The sequence below is a fragment of the Melanaphis sacchari genome, unplaced genomic scaffold (assembly GCF_002803265.2).
Source record: "Melanaphis sacchari strain LSU unplaced genomic scaffold, SCAv2.0 Contig1344_pilon_pilon, whole genome shotgun sequence".
NCBI classification, from domain to species: domain Eukaryota; kingdom Metazoa; phylum Arthropoda; class Insecta; order Hemiptera; family Aphididae; genus Melanaphis; species Melanaphis sacchari.
The window spans coordinates 1-21,235 of record NW_020270557.1 but is presented as its reverse complement, the minus strand read 5'-3'; the positions used below and the strand labels follow the sequence as shown (position 1 = coordinate 21,235).

At 26.7% G+C, this 21,235-nt stretch overlaps 2 protein-coding genes and 1 pseudogene across 4 annotated transcripts; 2 read left to right on the top strand and 1 right to left on the bottom strand.

Annotated features, from left to right (window-relative positions):
- The first annotated feature begins 6,763 nt into the window (after nucleotides 1-6,763).
- Nucleotides 6,764-9,799, top strand: LOC112591409 (annotated as a pseudogene).
- Nucleotides 9,800-12,556: 2,757 nt separating this feature from the next.
- Nucleotides 12,557-14,744, bottom strand: LOC112591408. The gene is made up of 6 exons (XM_025335217.1): nucleotides 14,687-14,744; nucleotides 13,695-13,835; nucleotides 13,485-13,630; nucleotides 13,044-13,172; nucleotides 12,804-12,969; nucleotides 12,557-12,594 (listed from the first exon to the last, which is right to left on the bottom strand). Exons 2-6 carry the CDS (start codon nucleotides 13,792-13,794, stop codon nucleotides 12,557-12,559), a joined length of 579 nt encoding a protein of 192 aa, XP_025191002.1. The 5' UTR covers nucleotides 13,795-13,835; nucleotides 14,687-14,744.
- A 4,327-nt stretch (nucleotides 14,745-19,071) lies between these two features.
- Nucleotides 19,072-20,851, top strand: LOC112591407 (TP53-regulated inhibitor of apoptosis 1-like; the record flags this gene model as incomplete). 3 transcript variants are annotated; one of them, XM_025335216.1, is given in 3 exon segments in its annotated part: nucleotides 19,072-19,133; nucleotides 20,435-20,628; nucleotides 20,698-20,851. In XM_025335216.1, coding segments are annotated over 2 exon segments (309 nt in total). In that variant the 5' UTR covers nucleotides 19,072-19,133; nucleotides 20,435-20,436.
- Between the last annotated feature and the right edge of the window lie 384 nt (nucleotides 20,852-21,235).

Here is a 21,235-nt window from a genome sequence, read left to right as displayed (position 1 = left end):
TGGACCAAACCTTACGACGGAAATAGTAAATACTTTTTCTCTGTAGTCTCAAATCAGAACGAACAGATTCAATATCAGGTATCACTAGCAGAACATTTTTTATCGGTATCTATACTGATATCGGATATACTACTATATTTATTCAGTACATTAAATTTTCTGTATTTATGTTCATCGATTAAAATACACGGCTTATAATTACAGATTTAAAATTTTTTTAGAATTTTCAAATCCATTTGAATAATTGTTATACGTTTACATATTCACTTTAAACGCAATACGCATTGTGAATGAAGCATAAATACCAATATTCAACGGCGATATCGCTTATTAAGAAAATATAATTTATATTATATATCTACTATATAATTTATTGGTTTACACTGAGTCGACGATCAAATAAAACTATAAAAATAATCAAAATATGATATAAATAACCAATTCTTACTACTTTTATTTGGTTTAAGTATTTAATATCAATAAAAAATAGTATTGACTATGATATTATTTACAATACACCTATATTGGCTATATAATATAATATATATATGTAATTTACAACAAAAATTTAGAAAAAACATTTTTTAACCAAATCAACGATGATAATTTGTCGTGATAATGGAAAATCATGATATATGAAAATAATAGAAAATATGTATCGTAGGTATATGCACGCAGTATACACATCATTTAATGCGCAATCATGCTAAAGTGAAATCGTAAGTGAATTAAAATGAAACTGATAAAAATATAAAGTTTAGGCGATTTTATGACAGCATCACTAACAAAATAAAAATAATAATAAAAATATTTCTTACGATTTCATTTATTTTTTTACGATATACTTTGATTTGAATAATAAAAATAATATTTTTTTTTTCTAAAATATTAATTGTATTGTTGCTGTTTAACTAATAACAGATTTGATAATGTATGTGTTCTACAATGCAACTTACCACAAATGATCACGAAATTTTTTGTATGTTCGAGATAGACTTCAGCAATTTGACAACGACGACGACGACGACGACGACGACGACGAAGACGATCGCAACTCACCACGGCCAATACAAAACAGTGTTAGTAGTTTTGCAGCCTGCTGGGTCACCGTCATCAAGCTGATTACAATTATTTGCGCTTGCGCGAGCCCGGATTCTGTGTGGCTCAACGCGCCACCCACCGCCCAAGTATTTGTGAAACCTCGATGCGACCCTTCCCTGCACCAACCCGCGCGATGATAGGGACACAACCTGCTGAATCGGAAAAGGGTAAACGATCGAATAGGGTGATAAATTGCCCGGGACCTCAAATGTTCGATGTTTGCAAACTGCAAAGTGTTTGCCAACTGTTAACTGTACATCGTAGCATATTCGACGAAGGGTCTTACTATTACAATTATATTAAATTTTCACGGTGCACACTTTTGATAATTCGTCAATAAATTATAAAATATTATGCTTATCTAAGATTATTTTATATCTTGAGCGCCATATTATAATTATAATATTATATGAAATGTATTAAAAAATTTATTTACTTACCTTCAAATACTGATAGCTAGGTAATATGTATACTTATTTCGATAAAATGTATACAAATTAATTCAATAGGTTTATAGATAAAGTTAATATAGAATTTAAAATACATATTTTTAGTAAACAAATTAATAAAAAATTTGACTACTGCTTTCCAACTACTTTTCAATTTTAAAATTAAAAAAAAAAAAATTTAATTATTTATTAATATCATTACCACAATAATTATAATATAGAAATATTCATATTTGTTTTACTTAATATGATATTTTTGAATAATTGTGTTTAATATTTATATTTTGTTAACAAAATATGTATTTTTATTTATATATATTTTATTTTGATCTTTAAGTAACGTCAAGTTAAGCGGTTTTCTTAAAATTATCTCTTAAAAATATTAAGCTTTGTTCTTGTTTTAATATTTGATTCATTGGTCCAACGACATTGTGTCAACGACGCTATGGCAACCCAGTTGGATACCGCAACAGTTAATAGCTGCAGGCAAATGGCGGGGCGATGACAGTAAAATCAATAATGCTAACCGTATAAACGCGGTATATATATATATATATATATACTATATACAAGTACGATACACTGCTATAATACAAGTGAACCACTGCTAACTGGGTCAAAACTCTTGAAAATGTAATAATTCAAGATGCCGCATAAATTGCTCTTGTATCTTTATGAATATTGTAAAAGTACATGGGTATATTTTTTTATAACTTAAAAACATTATTCATGGAGACATTCAACGAATATATATATTTGATTAATGAAATTGATTGTACACAATGAAATTTCCGAAATATGTAGATTAGTTTAAGATACTTACTATCTATTTATTCTATGACTTTATTCACATTTTTTTACGGTATTTTATTAAACTATTATTAACTTAAAAATTAATAAAAATAATATAAAATGGTATTAAACATACATATTATTACTATAATAATTAAATACTAAATATTTAGATAGTTATTTTGATTCAGCTATTTATAAGCAATTAAACTTTTCGTGAAATTTCCACTAAATTTTTATACAAAATCCGATATCAATTGTTTAATATATCATTGTATTCAAATTTAACAGCTATACCTTAGTTGGATCCCGAATTAAAAATTGCTATACTAGTTGGTCCAGGAATTTTTCAGATACTACTTTAGTTAGGTTCCGGTTAACAAAAAATATTCTTTAAAAACATCACATTTGTGTTGATAAAAATGTATAAAACATTAAATTTACAAAATCAAATCGATTAATTATTAATGCATTTTTTCATTAATTTTGTTATTTATATGTTTTTCGTTTGTATTGTATATTTACTTAAAATGTTTTGCTACTTTCTTAAAATATTTCCGGACCCAATTAGTGTAGTACCTGCGAATATAGACCCTAGTATTTTGGGGTACTATATCAAGTGTTCGAAAGTCATGTGTTAGAAAATCAAGTGTTATAAATTTAAATCTCATAAGTGTCATGTGTTATAGAACGGATTTCTCATAAAAATCATGTATTATAATATAATATTTATTTTCCATACCTATAGGCTATAATACTAGATATATTAGATTAGATAATTATTTTGGCTTATTAGAGTACCTACTTAATCGTTTTAGCTAAATGTTATCTTTATTTGTTATCGAGGCGGCGTGGAGATGCACAATTATATCGTGCAAGAGGCAGTTAAGAATATAGTTTGTCATTAGTAACTCAGTCTACGAAAACAAATAGTCATTCAGTCTACAAAAAGTTATTTTTTAAAGTTTTTGTATAATTTAATGAAAATGGAATTAAGTTTGACCGTCACTCCATCCATTCATGAGAAGCGTGATACATTGGATATTAATGGCTATTTATATATATATTCAATAGACAATATCAACGAAAAATTGACGATAATCTTGTATTTTATTGGATTTGTCGATGCGGAGCACGGATACAGACTATCATAAAAAATAATATTCATAAAATTGATTCAAAAAGTAAGCCTTTTTCAACTAATGATCATTCTCACGGGCCAGACCCACAATATTTACAAATAAAAAAAGTTAAACAAGGCGTCAAACGAAAAGCCGATGAAACAAATGATACGGCATCAAATATTTATCAAGAATCTATAATGTCAGCGTCTGTCGCAACTTCTTCACTAATTTCCAAAAACTCGGTTAGATGTTTAATTAAACGACGGAGAATGGGTAAGGAGTGTAAAGAGCCAAACTCAATTTTCGAAATTATTATTCCCGAAAACCTTCAACATACATTAGACAATAAATTGTTTTTAATTAAGTCATTTTATCGTAAGAATGATTATGTCATGATATTTACTACAATAGAAAATTGTTTGATTTTAAAAAATACGTCATTTTGGGTAATGGACGGCACATTTAAATCTTGTCCTGCATTATTTAATCAATTATTTGTTATTCAAGGATCAGTTGAAAGAGGAAATAACAGAACGGTTGTTCCATTAGTTTATGCATTAATGACTTCAAGAGATGAAGATTTATATATTCAGTTGTTCAAAAATATTAATAACTTTGCAGTTGAAAATGAAATCAATTTTGAAGAAAATTCAAATTTGGAAATAATTACTGATTTTGAGTTAGTATTAATAAATGCAATAAATTAAGTGTTTAATTTCGCAACACGTTCAGCATATTATTTTCATTTTACACAATCAATTTACTGAAAAATTCAGAATGTTTGTCTTAGCAATAAGTACCTAAATGACGATAATTTTAATTTTCTTGGTCGTCAAATACCAGCTTTGGCATTTCTTCCTGTTAATATGATACGTGATGCTTGAAGTAATTAAAAAATTCAATTTAGCAATTACGAAAATGAACAGCAACTTGTATCATATTTCGATGAGAACTAATGGTAAAATTAGAATGCGATATCGCAATAATAGAACACCGAAAAAAAATAAACCAATTTTCCCTACTGAAATGTACTCCTTTTCATCAAGGACATTAATCGGAACTCCGAGAACTTCAAACTCTAGAGAAGGATGGCATAATAAAATTCACCGTCTTCTTACAGCTCACCCTAGTAACTTTTTTTTATTAATTATTTTTAATTATATTGTGTAACATAATTAAAATTTATTTTATTTAAGGTCTATACAGATTTATCCGAAGAATACAAAAAGAGCAAAAGGAAACAGAAGTAACGCTTAATAACAAACTTAACGTCCATTTCCAAAAGTACAAACGACCATGATATCCGACTACAAAATATATGTAAACGATTAGAACAGAACCCTGGGTATGATATAAAAGAATTTCTTAAAGCAATTGCTTCAAATTTAAAATTTTAAACATTTTTACTATTATTCCTTTTTTTAATTTTTTAACATTAACATTTTAATTCACACATAATATATAGTTTATAATACATACATTTTATAACATATGATTTATATGACACTTAATATTATAATACCCGACCTTATAACACATGACTTTCTAACACTGGACCTAGATTCGTATTTTGGAGTTATGACTCAACTAGGATGCGCCGAATATAACATATCCTTTATAGTGACCCAATCGACCTTTAATGTACAGTTAAGTGGTATCCACTTAGTGAATTTAAGTAAGCAGGCAAAAATTATCTTTAGGTATGCATACGTAAGTTCCTACACGAAAAAAAAATATACTTATACAATAATACGTAAATTCCTATACGGAAAAAATATACTGATACCTACATAAGTTATTATTAGAGCTAGGATTTTGGTGAATTTTGCATTTTTTTTCTTTAAGTGCTATACAATTCTAACCAAAAACTAAATTTGTTTCGTGATATAACAATGTAAAATATGTAATTTTTATTTTGCATTTTTTTGCATTTTTTGTGTTAAATGCATTTTATTGCATTTTTAAGGTCATTTTTAAGTAATATTACAAATATTTCGTTCATTTTGGGTATTTTAACAAATTTTTGTTTATTTTAAGTTTTTTTTTTATATGTGTCGTAAAGGTAATCCCAATTAGTACCTATAGGCAATTACCTACTCCAGCCCATTGATATTGAAAAAGTAATATAAGAGTAAGTAAGATAAGATTACATATCGAACGAACCCAAAACTATATAGGTATACAATAGTAGCTTTAGTAGTGAATACGACACGTACCTATAATATGGTTCTATACCGATCTGTATACAATACTGAACAAATAATATTACGACTAATATTAAAAATTAATATTAGAACTTTAAAAATCTTAAAAATATCAAAAATTAAGTCAACAGTAGGAAGCCGTTTACGTAGTTTTGTGAGTTTGGTGCCGATATTTATATCTATTTTATCCATAAATCATAATTATTAATTAATATTTTAAAAATAAATTTTTTTCACTCGTCTAAGAACATTTTTTGGTCATTTTCTAAGTTCAGTTTTTAGAGTTTTTAGGACATTTTTGCATTTTTTTTTAGTGCATTTTTGTGTATATTTTAGGTCATTAAAATCCTAAAAAAAAAAAAAAAAAATGCATCTATAATAAATATTAATATATATTGTTTTATTTTCATAAGTATGTACGTTTTTCTTACAATTATTTTTATACATTAACCCTAGTATTAATGAAGAAATTATTTATCATTTCGTGCAACTTGCTGACCAACCTACGTATGATGTGAATAGTTACGTAGTAATATATGCATATCTAACACATTATTTATGTTTCATAATTCACATTGAATATTTGATTTGGTATTTCGATGATCAATCTATATGGCTATAATGCTGTAATAAGTACGTAAAGTTTGTACCAAGATCGTTTACCTTGTAGTCGGAGGAAATATGGCTAGGTACTGATGTACTGCTCATTTAAAATAAATGCATAAAATAAGTTGCATCCAAACCAAGGAATATCTTAGTGGCTAATAATTAGATACTATAAATTAAGAACCTGTAGGATTATAGGACTACCAGAGTATTCTTGATCAATGATATTCTCGATGAAATAATAAAAACGCACAGAAGCTAGTAAATAAATCAAATATAATTTAAATAATTTAATCAGCTGGCTTAAAATTGTATTGACTAAATAAAATATAATATAGCTATGAATAGTGTGAATCAATTAAGATTTACATGTATGTATATTATTTATAGTTAATACTTCAAAATTACTGTAATTTAATAAATAATTTTATTCAGTAAATATTTAACCCATTTAATATAATATAAACCACTACATTTTAAATCAATTATGTCTTCAAATTTCATAAAAAAAGAAAATACCAGTGAAATAATTCAAGCCAATTTATTGAAATATACATTTCTTGCTAAACGACAAGAATTACATAAAAATGTAGTGCCCATGAAATACCGTAACAACAATAAGTAAAAATATATTTATTCTTATTACTATTTTTAAAATGCATGCATTAAGATCATTATGGCTATAGTTATTACTCTGACTTATTAGTTTATATGACTACGGTCTAGTATCATCAATCTTCTAAACTAGATTCTATTTGTACACAGACGAGCAACTTTACAACTAGAAAATGAACAGACCAACCTTTTGACGAACTTAAACATTGCATTAACTAAGTCAAAAATAAAACAAGATGAAAAAAACCGAAAAGCTATTAATAAACTATGCACTAAAAAAACACAAACATACAAAAATCTTCAACTTTTCAACAGGTACTTAGACATTTTGAATGAAGAAATTCATCTTACCAAACTCAAAAATTCAGAAAAACATGAATATTCAAAAAAATATAAATCGAAAACTTACAATGAACCAAAAATAAATTGTAATCTGAACAATGAATTATTTAGAGTAAGTGAAAACAAAACTAATCAAAAAAAATCATTCAACGTCTAATATTGATTTAGTATACCCATATATATAACAGAAAAGTCAAAGAACAAAACGAATTAAGGCATACATTAGATGGATTACTTCGACAATTGGGGAAAAAAAAAGAAAAATATGATTTGATAATGTTTCAACTAAATAAAGCAGCTAAACTTTTAAAACGCGTTGGTGAAAATGCATTAAAATCTAACAAAGATAGGTTTGTACTATACAAATACAATTTGCTGTTAGAATATATATTAATATAAAAATACAATTTTATTTAGAGAACAAACGCATAGTAATTTAGTAGCCTTTCAAGAATCCAGTAAAATGGAAAAAAAACAAGGAGAATTGAAAATGTACATGACAGAATATAAATTTAAAAACGATCTCGAAAGTTGTGAATTTCTTCAAAGAAAACGTAAGCACTTCAAAATTATTGCTATTCAAGTTTAAATATTGCTGTCTATGGTTAATTACTGTATGCTTACTATTATTGTTAATTACATTAAAATATTTTAATTTGTTATTAACTGTATCACTAAATCATTTTTAATTAATTTGTTTAGATTGTATACGTCATAATAATCAAAGTATTAACAATATTAAAGAGGATACTGAGCAAAACGAAGTACAAAATAATAATGAAGAACTCATAACAATAATGAAACACTTGGTTCACATCAGTGGAGATACTGATTTAAAAATGATTTTAGAAAATGTATTAAAAATTAATTTTAATAAAGAGAGTTTATTTCGTCATTTAATGTTCCTGGAACAACAAGTAAGCAAAGTTGTTATATAATTGTGATTTCGTGAATTTTATGATATTAAATGTCTCTGAATTATTCATTTTATATTTTTCTAAATGAATATTAAATTTCAGAAATTTAAAATTTGCATTAACTTAAATGACATTTTGCCGGAAAATAGTGAAAAAAATAACTATTTTTGGTGAAATTAAATAATTAATAACTTATCACTTTAAGTAATATTCTCAAACTCTAACATAAGCTTATGCTTACAGGAGGTTGATAAACCATATTTTTTTTATAATTGTTAAATTGTGGTATAAAAAAAAATTCTAGTACAATTCGTGAATTTATTTTGGTTAAATTATTTTTAATATATGTTATATTTATGCTTATTGTATAAAGTTTAACTAACAAGTTTATTATCGTGTTGATTAACTCAGTAATTGTTTTTTAAAAAACAGTGTTTGGAATTGGAGAATTCTATACATCTTCATCAACAAGTTGCTATTGACAGGAAAATAATAAATGATAATAGAATTAACCATAACGAAAGTATATTAAAACAACATTTTGAAACAATCCAAAAAAAATAGTCAAATATTAAAATCAACACAAGAATTAACGGATAACATGAAAATAATGTACGAAGAGTTATGCGATAAAATCTACACATATATATGTCGACCTTTAAAAATCAAAATAAATGAGCCATTAAATGAAGAGAATATCTTGGAATACATGACAGAAATAGAAAATAAATCATATGAGCTTCTATATAAAATAAATTGCATTGAAAACAGCTGTATAACGGGACAAACCGAAGATCCGATGACATCCGATGGAGAATCAACACAAAATCTAATAATTAAAGATTACAATGGTATAGAAGTGAAAATGCATCAAATTCTCCAAATGGAAGAAGTCCATTCAAAACAGGATTTGCATGATAATGGTCTTAATAATTCAATGACGTTAAATACATGCCAAGAGTAATTATATGTTGAACTAGTGGCTTGCCTAGAGGTCTACTGACCCAAAGGACATTTGGCCGCATTTCTTATTTTGGTCTTTGCCAGTGTCCGGTAGTCTTAACAAATAACTAGAATATTTTATATTACTTGTATTAGTCGTATATATATTTATAAATTATATGATTTACATTATCATACACCTTTGTGGTGATGAAATGTAGCAAGACAGTGGAAATATACAGTTAGATGACTCAAGTTGATTAAATTAGGACCTCCTGTCTTCTTTAATTTCCATTAATTCATCCTTGATCAGGATTAATGTCAGATTAAGATTGCCATTATGCAAGGGATAGATCCTACCAAGTCCACTCTAATTAATACATAAAAATATCTAATGTCTTTTTTTACAATTATATAATCTTAATATTATTACTTACTAGTCACTATACTATAGCAATAACTTTGATGAATCTTGTAAATTGTCACAAATATGATACCTAATATGATATGCACGGGCCAAGAGGAATTTATTATCTTCTTATAAATCTATCTGTCTACTATTCTATAAATTTAATTTAATTGTTAAGACTAACCGAAGCCTCATATAAAGATATCTAATAAATGTGATTGGTAAGGCATTTAAAATCAATTGTTAATTTAGGAAGCAAACTGGGATCGTACGAATGAAGTCGATGCTCAACGTATAGAAGTAATAAATACAAGGAAAAATTGAAAAGTAGACAATGATTAGAAAATAATTCTTGCAACTGAATGCATTGACAAAAAGGTACATGAAAATTATGAATAATTATTTGTCAAAATTTGAATCCTACAGAATTTTAAATTACTTAGATAGTTTTATCATGTATCTACATACCGAACAATATTATGTAGCTAAAACTAAAATTATATATTGAATTAAATTAATCAAACTGTACCTGTGTTTATGTACCAAAGGGTGGAAAGAAAATCGTTACTGAACTAATGATAATTAGACTATTGTCTATTGGTTTTGAAAATCAATTATGCCAAAGCTGATAAGAAACATTTGAAAAAAAAAATATTTTTAAAATAGTTTTTATGTTTTAAAAAAAAAAAATTCAAAATCTATGATAATATATAGACATATTCAAAATAACTATGTGTCTAATTTAACGATATCAAAAATAATGGTTGAACTATTGTGGTGTATAAAAATTTGGTACGTTAAAAGTATATACTAATTAGTTATTATTTATTGAAAATAACACTCAACAGTGACAAGGTAAATAATATAGTAAATTTTATCCTAAAAATCTGCACTACTGATTAATTACTTGACTACTAGCTTAAAAAACTTTTCTATAGTCTCGGCAGTACTTAAAGTCTTAATTATTTGGTTATTAGTTGATAATTAATTCAAAAAAACAATTACTAAAATCCATTTTGTAACAACAGGTAATTTAAGAAGAGTAGAGTTTTCATTATTTTTTAAAGAAATAATGCATTTGTTTTATGACCTCTTCTAATACTATTAATGACAGATTTCCTAAATTTATGACATCTTTGAATAATTTTAAATTCATCATATCATTTACTGACAAATTGAGTCTATGTGCAACATTTTCATAAGCTGTTATATGAGGATATTCCACAATAATTAAATACCAAGCTCTTTTCATGTCTTTTGCATTATCTATAGACTATAAAAATATCAACAACTTAAGTTTGTCCAATTTCTTCAATAACACTTATTATTTATTCAACCATTTTCAACCCTATATTTCAGACAGTACCGATCACAATTGATTTAAAAAATATAGGATTTGGAGTTGTTACGAAAAATATTAAAATACTCTGGTTTCACATATTTGTCCAATCATTCAAAATAATGTTATTAGTACATTATTTTATTCTTTTTAATTAATCATCAAGTAATCTATTAGAAATTATATAAGTGAAAGGTAGGCGATAAGCAAGCCAAATTTTCCAATGTTCATTTTCTACTAAATTTAACAGTTATGATGAAACATAAATTGAATGAGCTAAAAGTATATCAATCTTTTTTATTCATTTTCAATCATTTTGTCACAAAAATTCATGATACTTTTAGACACTGGCTTAATTTTATAAAAATGCATGGAACAGTTAGAAAATGCAGAACTAATTTTGATAGTAATGACATGATCTAAGTTTGTTGTATTATGTGTAAAAATAGCAATATTGATTTTACTTAAAAGATGGTCAAAAAAAATATCAAATGGTGAAGTAGGCTCAGTAATAAACAGTCGTCAACAACTTCATCATTATTCAGACCATTTCCTAAAAAATTTAAATTTACAACAATTCAACTATACAAGCATTTAACAGATTTATACCTAACCATAAAATATTAAAATAAAAGGATATTAACATAAAAGAAATTTAAAATATAGTCATATAACTATTATTGATTTGAAATCCTTATAATCACTTTTAAGTATATGATATGTCCAAAGACAGGTCACAAAAAATGCAATTCATAAATTATATAATAAAAATAGCTTGAGAAATAGACATTGATCAATATAGATTAAATATTTTATTGAATATTTAAATTGTTTCTATTCGTATATAATATTGTATATTTTTTAAAAGCTTATCATTATAATTAATTATTTGAATCAAAACATTATTTGAAAGTTATAAACCATAAGTAGTCACAATATTGGATATAATAATACATGAATATCGTATAATTAATTTTAAATAATAATATATTATATAATTATATTTATAAATCTTACTTAAATTATAATTTAATGTGTATAATTAAGTAATTTAGTAAGATTAGCTTTTTAAAAGGTAAAATTTTGTTTTTTATAACAACAGTTAAACCAACTTTGAATGTGTTCTTTTGATGAGTCACATTTGCATTAATTACCACATTAACTAAATTAACATTTATCAAAATGATTTTATTTGATTATATATTAAAATATAAATAGAATAGTAAATTAAATATAAATCTAATCGAAGTACAGTACCCAACTAAAAAATGTAAAACGTGTAAAAAAAACTTGGGAACAATATCTACTAAGTTATAGTATTCAAACTTTAATTGAACTAAACTATAATTTAATAAAGTTCTTTTAAATGAAATAGGACATTATTGCTAAAATTTGTAATTACTAACATTAAAAAAAAAAAAAAAACATTATTTCATCTATTGTTAAATATCCTTAAACCAAAAAATTGTTTTAACAATTAAAATATAAATAACACATAATATAATAATAAAATAATAATAAAATCTAAGCTAATCTTGCTTCAAAATTCAAATCAATTAATTATTACCAAAAAAGTATCATATTATAATATGTAAACTAAAAACAAGTAAATAATAATAAACAAAGTAATTAAATAAATAAATATTATAGTTTTTTATTTTTCTAGAAAATCGGTGTTATGAATATATTCATAACACAGACTCTGAATACTCTTAATCATTTCATCATTGCTGTTCTCACATAGTAACTCCAACCTAAGATAAAAAATACAAGCAATAAATAAATATAATAATTTAATTATATTATATTATCTATTTAAAATTACCTAAAATACTTGTAACAAAAAGTTAAAATATATTTTTTTTAATCATTTAGATTCAAAACATAAAACTTACTTTTTTAAATGTTCTTTTAGTTTTTTCTTTGCTAAATGTGGTTTTCAAGTTATAAAGTGCTAACAAACATAATCTTAACAATAAACAAAAACATCGACTGCGTGCTTCTTTATGCAAAAGACTATTCAATATTGGCATGTGGAAAACGTGATTCCATGCCATAAAAACATAGTCCACAACAATAGGCCATTGTTCGCATCCAGCCAAGAAATAACCATGATCATTGAGAAATGTCTGAAAAAAGAAAATAAAATAACAATATTGCAATATCTGAATATTAAACCAAGAATAATTTATTAAAAATTTACCTGAAAAGCAACCAAATGTATTAAAGCATTGTGTGAAGTCTTAGGAATCACATTTGATTTAAATTTTGACAATGACTGGTAAATATTACGGTTTAAATAATACAGATGGTGGTCGATATATTTTAAATCCTGTTAAATTAGAAAATACATAAATACAAATTCATATAAAATCAATAAAATTATACTATTAAATTGTTGTATAAAAATTTAAAATAAATTCTATGGTATTAAAGATATTAACATTATCATAGGCTTTTTTTTTGGAATAAACTTAAATAACATTTTTTTTAAATTATTTAATTGATCACTTAATAAAAAAATAAAAAAAAAATTTAATAGTTATATATTTAAATGCAGTAATTTGATAAATTGAATTGGTTTGAAGAATAAAATAAAAGTAAAATATTAATTACAATAACAATAATATTATATCATAAAAACCTTTGATATCTCCTTAGCGCCAGAATTAAGAATGGTTTTTAAACAAGTCTCATTATATTTTAATAATTCTTCTGGGTTATCATTATTTGGTTTCGGCAAATAAATTATATCTGAGGTGTCAATATGGTCAATAATCTGGTTAGGATCTAAAATAGAATTTGTAAAATGTAATATTAACGTACATTTTTTTTTATTTATATAATGCTATACCTTGAGCTCCAGCCAATGATAATTTGTCAAATTTTGTTAATAGATTATCTAAATCACTGTTTTTTTTTAAATGAGTTTTATCTGGTTTGGGAGTTTCCATTTTCAAACAGATCTTTTCTATGATATGTTAAACAATATCACCTGAAATAAAATTAAAGTAAAATAAAAAAGTTTTGTGTGAAAAGATATTTAAAAGTATAAATACTATAGTATCATCTAATTTAATCAGTATTATTTTCATAAAAAATTTATATTTATACAAAGAATATTAAATATAAATATAAAAAAATGTTTTAGTTATAAGTGTTATAAATTAATTCCTCGATGATAGTGTCACCACTAGGTGGCTTTTTTTCTGCAATATATATTTATGTTATTTTTTTACTCTTAACTTATATACTTATTGTGTCAATGATACAGATTGTATATTACATGGTTAGATAAAAAAAGAAGAAGAAGTTATAGAAGAGTTAAACTACTAATTCAAATATGAAAACATGTTTTTAATTTTATTAAGTCTCTAAAATAGAAAATAGATGGTATGAATAGAATGATATCTTTAATTTGTCATTGAAGTAGAATATAATATTTTTTGAAAATATTTAATCAAAATTTCAATTTTATAATTTACTAATAATATAAACATAGATTAGTTTAAAACAGATATTATAATATAACAATAAATTTCATCAGCATCAATAATATTATTATGGATATCGGATACATATATATATATTATATATGAGTGTGTGTGTGTTGTGGATTAATAAATCAAAAATACTATGTTCAGACGTATATACTTATATTGTATTTTAAATCAATGATGATAATTCAATGATGGGGTGCAAAACGCGTGCTGCTCGTTGTCTAGCACCAAACAATATTCAAATAAACCAATATTTTATTATTATATTCACTCTTGATGAATGATGGCGACGGTGTTCACGATTAATAACTAATAACAATAAACAAACAATCAAACAGGTACCTACGTTAAATCACGAGGATGGCTGCAGGCAACTATAGTCGAAGACAAATGTCACGTTTGCTGTAATGTCTCTGCTATTGTACGGCGACAATTTAAGCGACTAAAAAATATATTAACAACAATGGCGGACGCTCGCTAATGCCGTGCACCCCATTGAACATTGAATGTTGGACGACGAAAACGCGTCGCAGTTTGCGCATCCCCAGACGGTAAACAAGAGATGACCTGATTTCGTGTTGAGGCAGGTGTTGTCGACGACGGCCGTCGCTGGTCGAGAGCGTACGACGGTTCGTTTGGTAATGGCCGAAGGGAGTAACAAAGCCCTGAAACAGCTGAGCTTTTCCGTTTACGTTTCGAAGTAGGGCCGCGATAAAATTAGAGCGGTGGTGATAATTCGTTTCGTTATTTTGTTACACCTGCCCTAGACCTCCCGAACTAAACCATTTGACCCGCCGGACATAACGTTGTTTGAGAGTCAGTTCACGTGTTCCCACAACCATCTTTGCTCCGACCAAACAACGCCCAACGAGGGCGCGGCACTTTGTATACCGTCTCTCCACGACGCCTGCGCCATTAAATATTAGTATTAGAAATGCGATAAATAATATTCGTTCGGAAAATACATGAGGAAATAATAGCGTAATCCTTTCTCCTGCGATATATGTCGAGATCGTCACTTGTTTCAATGCATCGAATGGTTAGAATTATTGTTGCGGGATATGTAGATCGTATTAAATAAAATTACATCTTATTCTGCGTCTTCGCGTTTACACGTTAAACATAATAATTGTACCTTCGGATACTTGCTCGAAAAAGAATTAAGACTAGCTGTCAAACATAAGCAGAAATAAAATGGTGCTTGGGGAGCATAGACTAGTAGAAATAAATGACTCCCCTCTGGTCAACCGTATATTAAAATCATGCCGTGTGGTTGTCCCAAATTATACTCTTTTTTTTCTATTAATCGCTCATGTATGCAGCTGTACACGAGGAATTGTTTCCGAACGTTACCGATGTCGCGTGCATACAATTAAGTACCTACTATGTTGATTTGAAAACGTCATTAATTCAATTTATAAATAGTTATAAATGCAAAAAAATAAATTTTTAATTAGCATTAGGCTAATGAATGATGTAAATGATGATTATATTGTAAATTATAACATAATTTTCAATATTGATATGAAAGATTCGGTCCTTCGAAAATAGTTCCTATTCAGTATTTGCTCACCAGTAAAGGCGGCTATAGTAAATCGTATGCAGAGAGTCTGTACTGCTGTGACCAAAATAATAACGACAAAGAGCAGTAGTGAGTATCATTTGGCCTCTATATAGATGTCCTTGTGTAGCTGATTTTGTTGGTGAGGGGGTTAGTGCGCGGAGGGTGGAGATTTTCATTGTATTTATTCGTTGTTGTACTGTAGTATTATATATTTGTCGAATCGAACACACGTTATCATTAATACAAGTTTTTCCTTTTAACCATATCTGGCAACATCGCATCAGTTTTGGGCGTTATTATATTACATTCGGACAAAATAAACAAAATCTTTTGTTGAGAGTTTAAGAATTCGAGGAAACAGACCCACTAATGCCAACATTAATAGTTTTGTCGATGACCGATAAGTTATTCATCTGATATTAATGCATAGTGGCATTATATTATTATTTATTACTATTTTTATTTTTTATTTTTTGAAAATATCCGATGTAAACTTATGTATAGGAATACAAGGCAATTTTTTTTAGTAGAAAAAAATTTAATTTAGAAACAATCACATAAATCTGTTGTGTTTTATCTGATATTGTAAAAATATTTGTTTATAATGATAATACATAAATGTCTTTAAATTGTGATTGTAAAATAAAAATAGTTTTGATTTTGTTTAATTTTTAATTTTAATTGTGTATAGGTATTAGTTATATTTTAGTAAAATAGACTTTTATTATGTCTTTGTAAGGAGTAAAGAAATATGATTAATTAAAAAAAAAAAATAAACGTATTACAAAAAAATAGTAATAATGTTTCAAAGTTCTAAAATTTCAAGAATCAGTGATGGATTTAAGGGGAGGCTATAATGGCCTGGGCATCGCTCCTGAATTTAATATGATGTTGAATGGGCTTAAAAACATTTATTGTGGCTAATTCTCCAAAAATCTCTCCTCGCTGATATTCACGTCAATGTACTCGCACCTCGAATTTATCTATATAATTAAACACATAATGTGAGTAAACTACAAATAAAAATAAGACTGATTGAGTCTGACGGTCAGACTCTGACCTCACTGTAATACTATACAGTAAAATGATTATTGATCGTCGACTTAAATAGGCATTTTAACCGCAGTATGTACAATGTATTCTGTGATGGGGGGCGATAGTGCGATTCGATTGCGCTCGCTATAATATTTTTACTTTTAAGCAACGTTGCCAAGTATATAGGCTCATGATAAATCCATACAATACTATAGTAGATTGTAGTAAATTATTTATTACTTATTATTGCCGATACCAGACAAAATTTCCATCACTAAGAAGTAATTGGTTATATTTTAGATCATACTTTTAAAATGGATCAGAATTATTATCTTTATTTTAAATTCCCCTACTATGTATGAATATATCTATAGTATAATCACGCATGATGTGACTATACCTATTTACTGACAGTTATGTTAGTGGTATTAAATTTTTTATTTATATTGGTATTATATTATAATATTTCTATCTGTATTTAAATGTTAAAAATAATTATAATATAACTTAATTCTTGTTTAATAACAAATTTGACAACGTCGCGCCCGATTGCACGCGCAGTCGTACGCCTTTGAATAGTTAAAAATTAAAATCATGTCCTTATTATTCTGGCGCTGCGTTCAATCGTACTCCGCCGTCTGTGAGGAGTGCTGGATTTGGTGAAAGGCACGGACCACCCGCATTGTCAGTGATATATTAGAAATATTTCTACATGAATTGGTTTTGTGTTATAAATTATTTTTGGTAAGAGGGTAAACCCCTCCCATCACCCAAACAATCCTTATGAATTGAGTTTAACACTGAATTCCACAGATACAATTTTTCAAGGACATCCGCAGAGGCAGAGCACTCACTACCGCTTATTGTCGTCATTTCTTTAGTCACAGCAGTCCAGACGTAACTGCATTCAGATAACTACAGCCGCCGCTCCACACTACTGGTGAGTACACTGCATTTTACACACATCAATACTGAAAATTATGTTATAATTTACAATATAATCATCATTTACATCATTCATCAGCCTAATGCTAGTTAATTAAAAATTTATTTTTTTGCACTTATAACTATTTCGAATTGTTATTTGAATTAATGACGTTTTCAAATCAACATGGTAGGTACTTAATTGTATGCACGCGACATCGGTAACGTTCGAAAATAATTCCTCGTGTACGGCTGCATACATGAGCGAATAATAGAAAAAAAAAAGAGAATAATATGGGACAACCACCCGGCATGATTTTAATATACGGTTGACCAGAGGGAAGTCATTTATTTCTACTAGTCTATGCTCCCCAAGCACCATTTTATTTCTGCTTATGTTTGACAGCTAGTCTTAATTCTTTTTCGAGCAAGTATCCGGAGGTACAATTATCATGTTTAATGTGTAAACGCGAAGACGCAGAATAAGATGTAATTTTATTTAATACGATCTACATATCCTGCAATCATAATTCTAACCATTCGATACATTGAAACGAGTGACGATCTCGACATATATCGTGGGAGTGGATTACGCTATTATTTTTTCATGTACGAGTATTCTCCAATCGAATAATATTTATCGCATTTCTAATACTAATATTTAATGGCACAGGCGTCGTGGAGAGACGGCATATGAAGTGCCGCGCCCTCACAGGACGTCGTTTGGTAGGAGGAAAGGTAATTGCGGGAACACGTGAACCGATCCTCGGACAACGTTGTGACCGGTGGGTCAAAAGGTTTAGTACCTATTTTTGTATGAAAGTGTTCTCCTCCCCATTACTTTACAAAATACATAAAATCAAAAATGACTACTGGCATACTATGTTCGGTTCATACTATCAGTCCTTTGTGATGGATTATTTAAATAAAATTGTTTAATGAATAAGTCTCCATAATTTCATGAATTTGTTACACTTAGGTACTGGTTTACTTTTTGATTATTAATTTTCAAATCAACCGTACTTCAATGTCTATTAGAAGTGCGTCACACTTATACGTCTAGATTATAATTATATACAATATGTATAATACGTATTCATTAAATATTTTTGCCAAAGCTTTAATTGTTCTAATAGGAACAATATGTTAAATGACGTGTATTAATTTTTATTTGTTTTACAATAACTGAATAAATTGTTTTTTTCTAGCTTTCAAGTGCAAATCAATCGATTCTGTTAATTAATTTTCAGTTGAGAGCGTCGCTAATTCAGTAAGTCTTATACATTCACAACCAAGTTAATGTTTTACAAACTTAAAAAAATTAATATCCACGATTAATTATTGTGTAAACAATACACATTCGTAGATGTTGTAGTTCTTGATTCCGAACAAAGCATTTAAAACTGATATCCATGTATAATATGTTCGAAATATAACACCAATTACCACACACACGGTACACAATAACATGTTACATATTGTTCCACCACACTATCACAAATAATTATCGTATTATCATTTACGATTTCGCGCCATCGAAATGAAAAAATTTTTTTATCTCGATATTATTTCACGCCTTGTAAATATTGTAAACACAAACCGAGATAATAATTTAATTTGTTTTATTATATTCTCAGTGTTATTAATTTTATGATAATTGATAGTAAATGTCACGCTATTGCTTTGACTCTAGCATAAATGAATAACCTTTGAAAATGAAAATAGTTCAATAATTACCACCGGTTCTTAATCATTAAAATCGATTTCGTCCGCGTAGTACCATTATACGACTTATTATTCACTGGTTTATTTTCTATTTATTGCGTATATTCAAAAAAATTATGGGTATGTAACAGTTTTATACATCCAGTATTAAGTATATGTTTCATACGAACACCTATCACTATTTTTGGCAATTTAAAAGTACAGGTGCAAATTTTAAGTATTATATATTATATACTAGGTAGTGATTTTCAATCATCTATTACAAATGACAAACTCTAAAATGAATTTATTTCTGCCATTATATTGTATTCTCATACTTAATCTTTTTAAATAAAATGTACAACTGTTATAGCTCTCTATTGAAATACCAAATTTATACACTTTTTGGGCTGTAAAAATATTTTTGAATTGTCAACATTTTCACTTTTGACAGTTAAATTTTATTTTTTAATACTTTAATACAAATGTAATCATCATTTTCAAGATTACAAACAATATACATAGTATTTACAATTACTTACCAATTATAAATGTAATAACTAATCATTTTAAAATGAGCTATATAATTTTTTATTTTTGTCTGTCTCACCAAATTTTTTAAGTTTTGAATGTGACCCACGAAAAGACTGTATATTACTGTTTTACATTATAACAGTAACACAGTATGAGATGATTCAATAATAGTTGATTGTCTAAATTTTAGACTGTTCATAGAGATTTGTATTTAAAATTTTTTCTAACAAATCAATACTTAATTTTGGTTTTTTTTTTTTTTTTTTTTTGTCACTTTTTAAATTATTGGTATTTAATAATAATACTTATAAAAATTTATCATTTGTGTAATAGAGATGGATGATAAAAATTCTAATCCTGATCCTACTAAAGTTGAACGGCTTAACAGTTTCCATCCCGACTGCAATGAATTAAAACAAAGATATGATGAATGTTTTAATGTATGGTTCACTGAACATTATATGAATGGACATTATAACAATGAAGGATGTAATAAAGTGTTCGAGTTGTACACAGACTGTGTGAAAGTATGTTTATATAAATAAACTTACAAATAATTATTTTAATAAATTAATAATTATCGATATTTCAAATAGCGTGGTATGAAAGAATACGGATTACAATACGAAGAAACAACTGCTTCACACTTGGGAACAAATAAAGAAAAAACTGCATTCACAGATTCAAAAAAGCCAAAGTCGAATGATGAATAACAATAAAAAGATAGCAATGAACAATATGACAAAAAAAGTATGATGATTTTTATTTATTTGTTATTATAAGATAATTTAAAATAAGATATAAATTAAGATAATTTACAATGAACAATTAATATTTATTAACAATAAAACATAATTTTTGTAAAAATAAATTTAGAATAGGTTATTGGAAATTTTTGAATATTGTTAGTGACTTTGTTCTAAAATTTGTCATGTTGTGTAAGATAAAGACAATGGATGACTTCCTTTTAAGAGTATAGAATGATTAATAGAAGTGTTTCATCATATAACTTAAAAAATAAATTAATGAAATTTTTATAATAAACATTTTTTATATTTTTATAACAAACTCAATAGACTGTGATTGAGACTAATAATATTGTTTAATATAAATTTATAAACCACTATTCGGTGA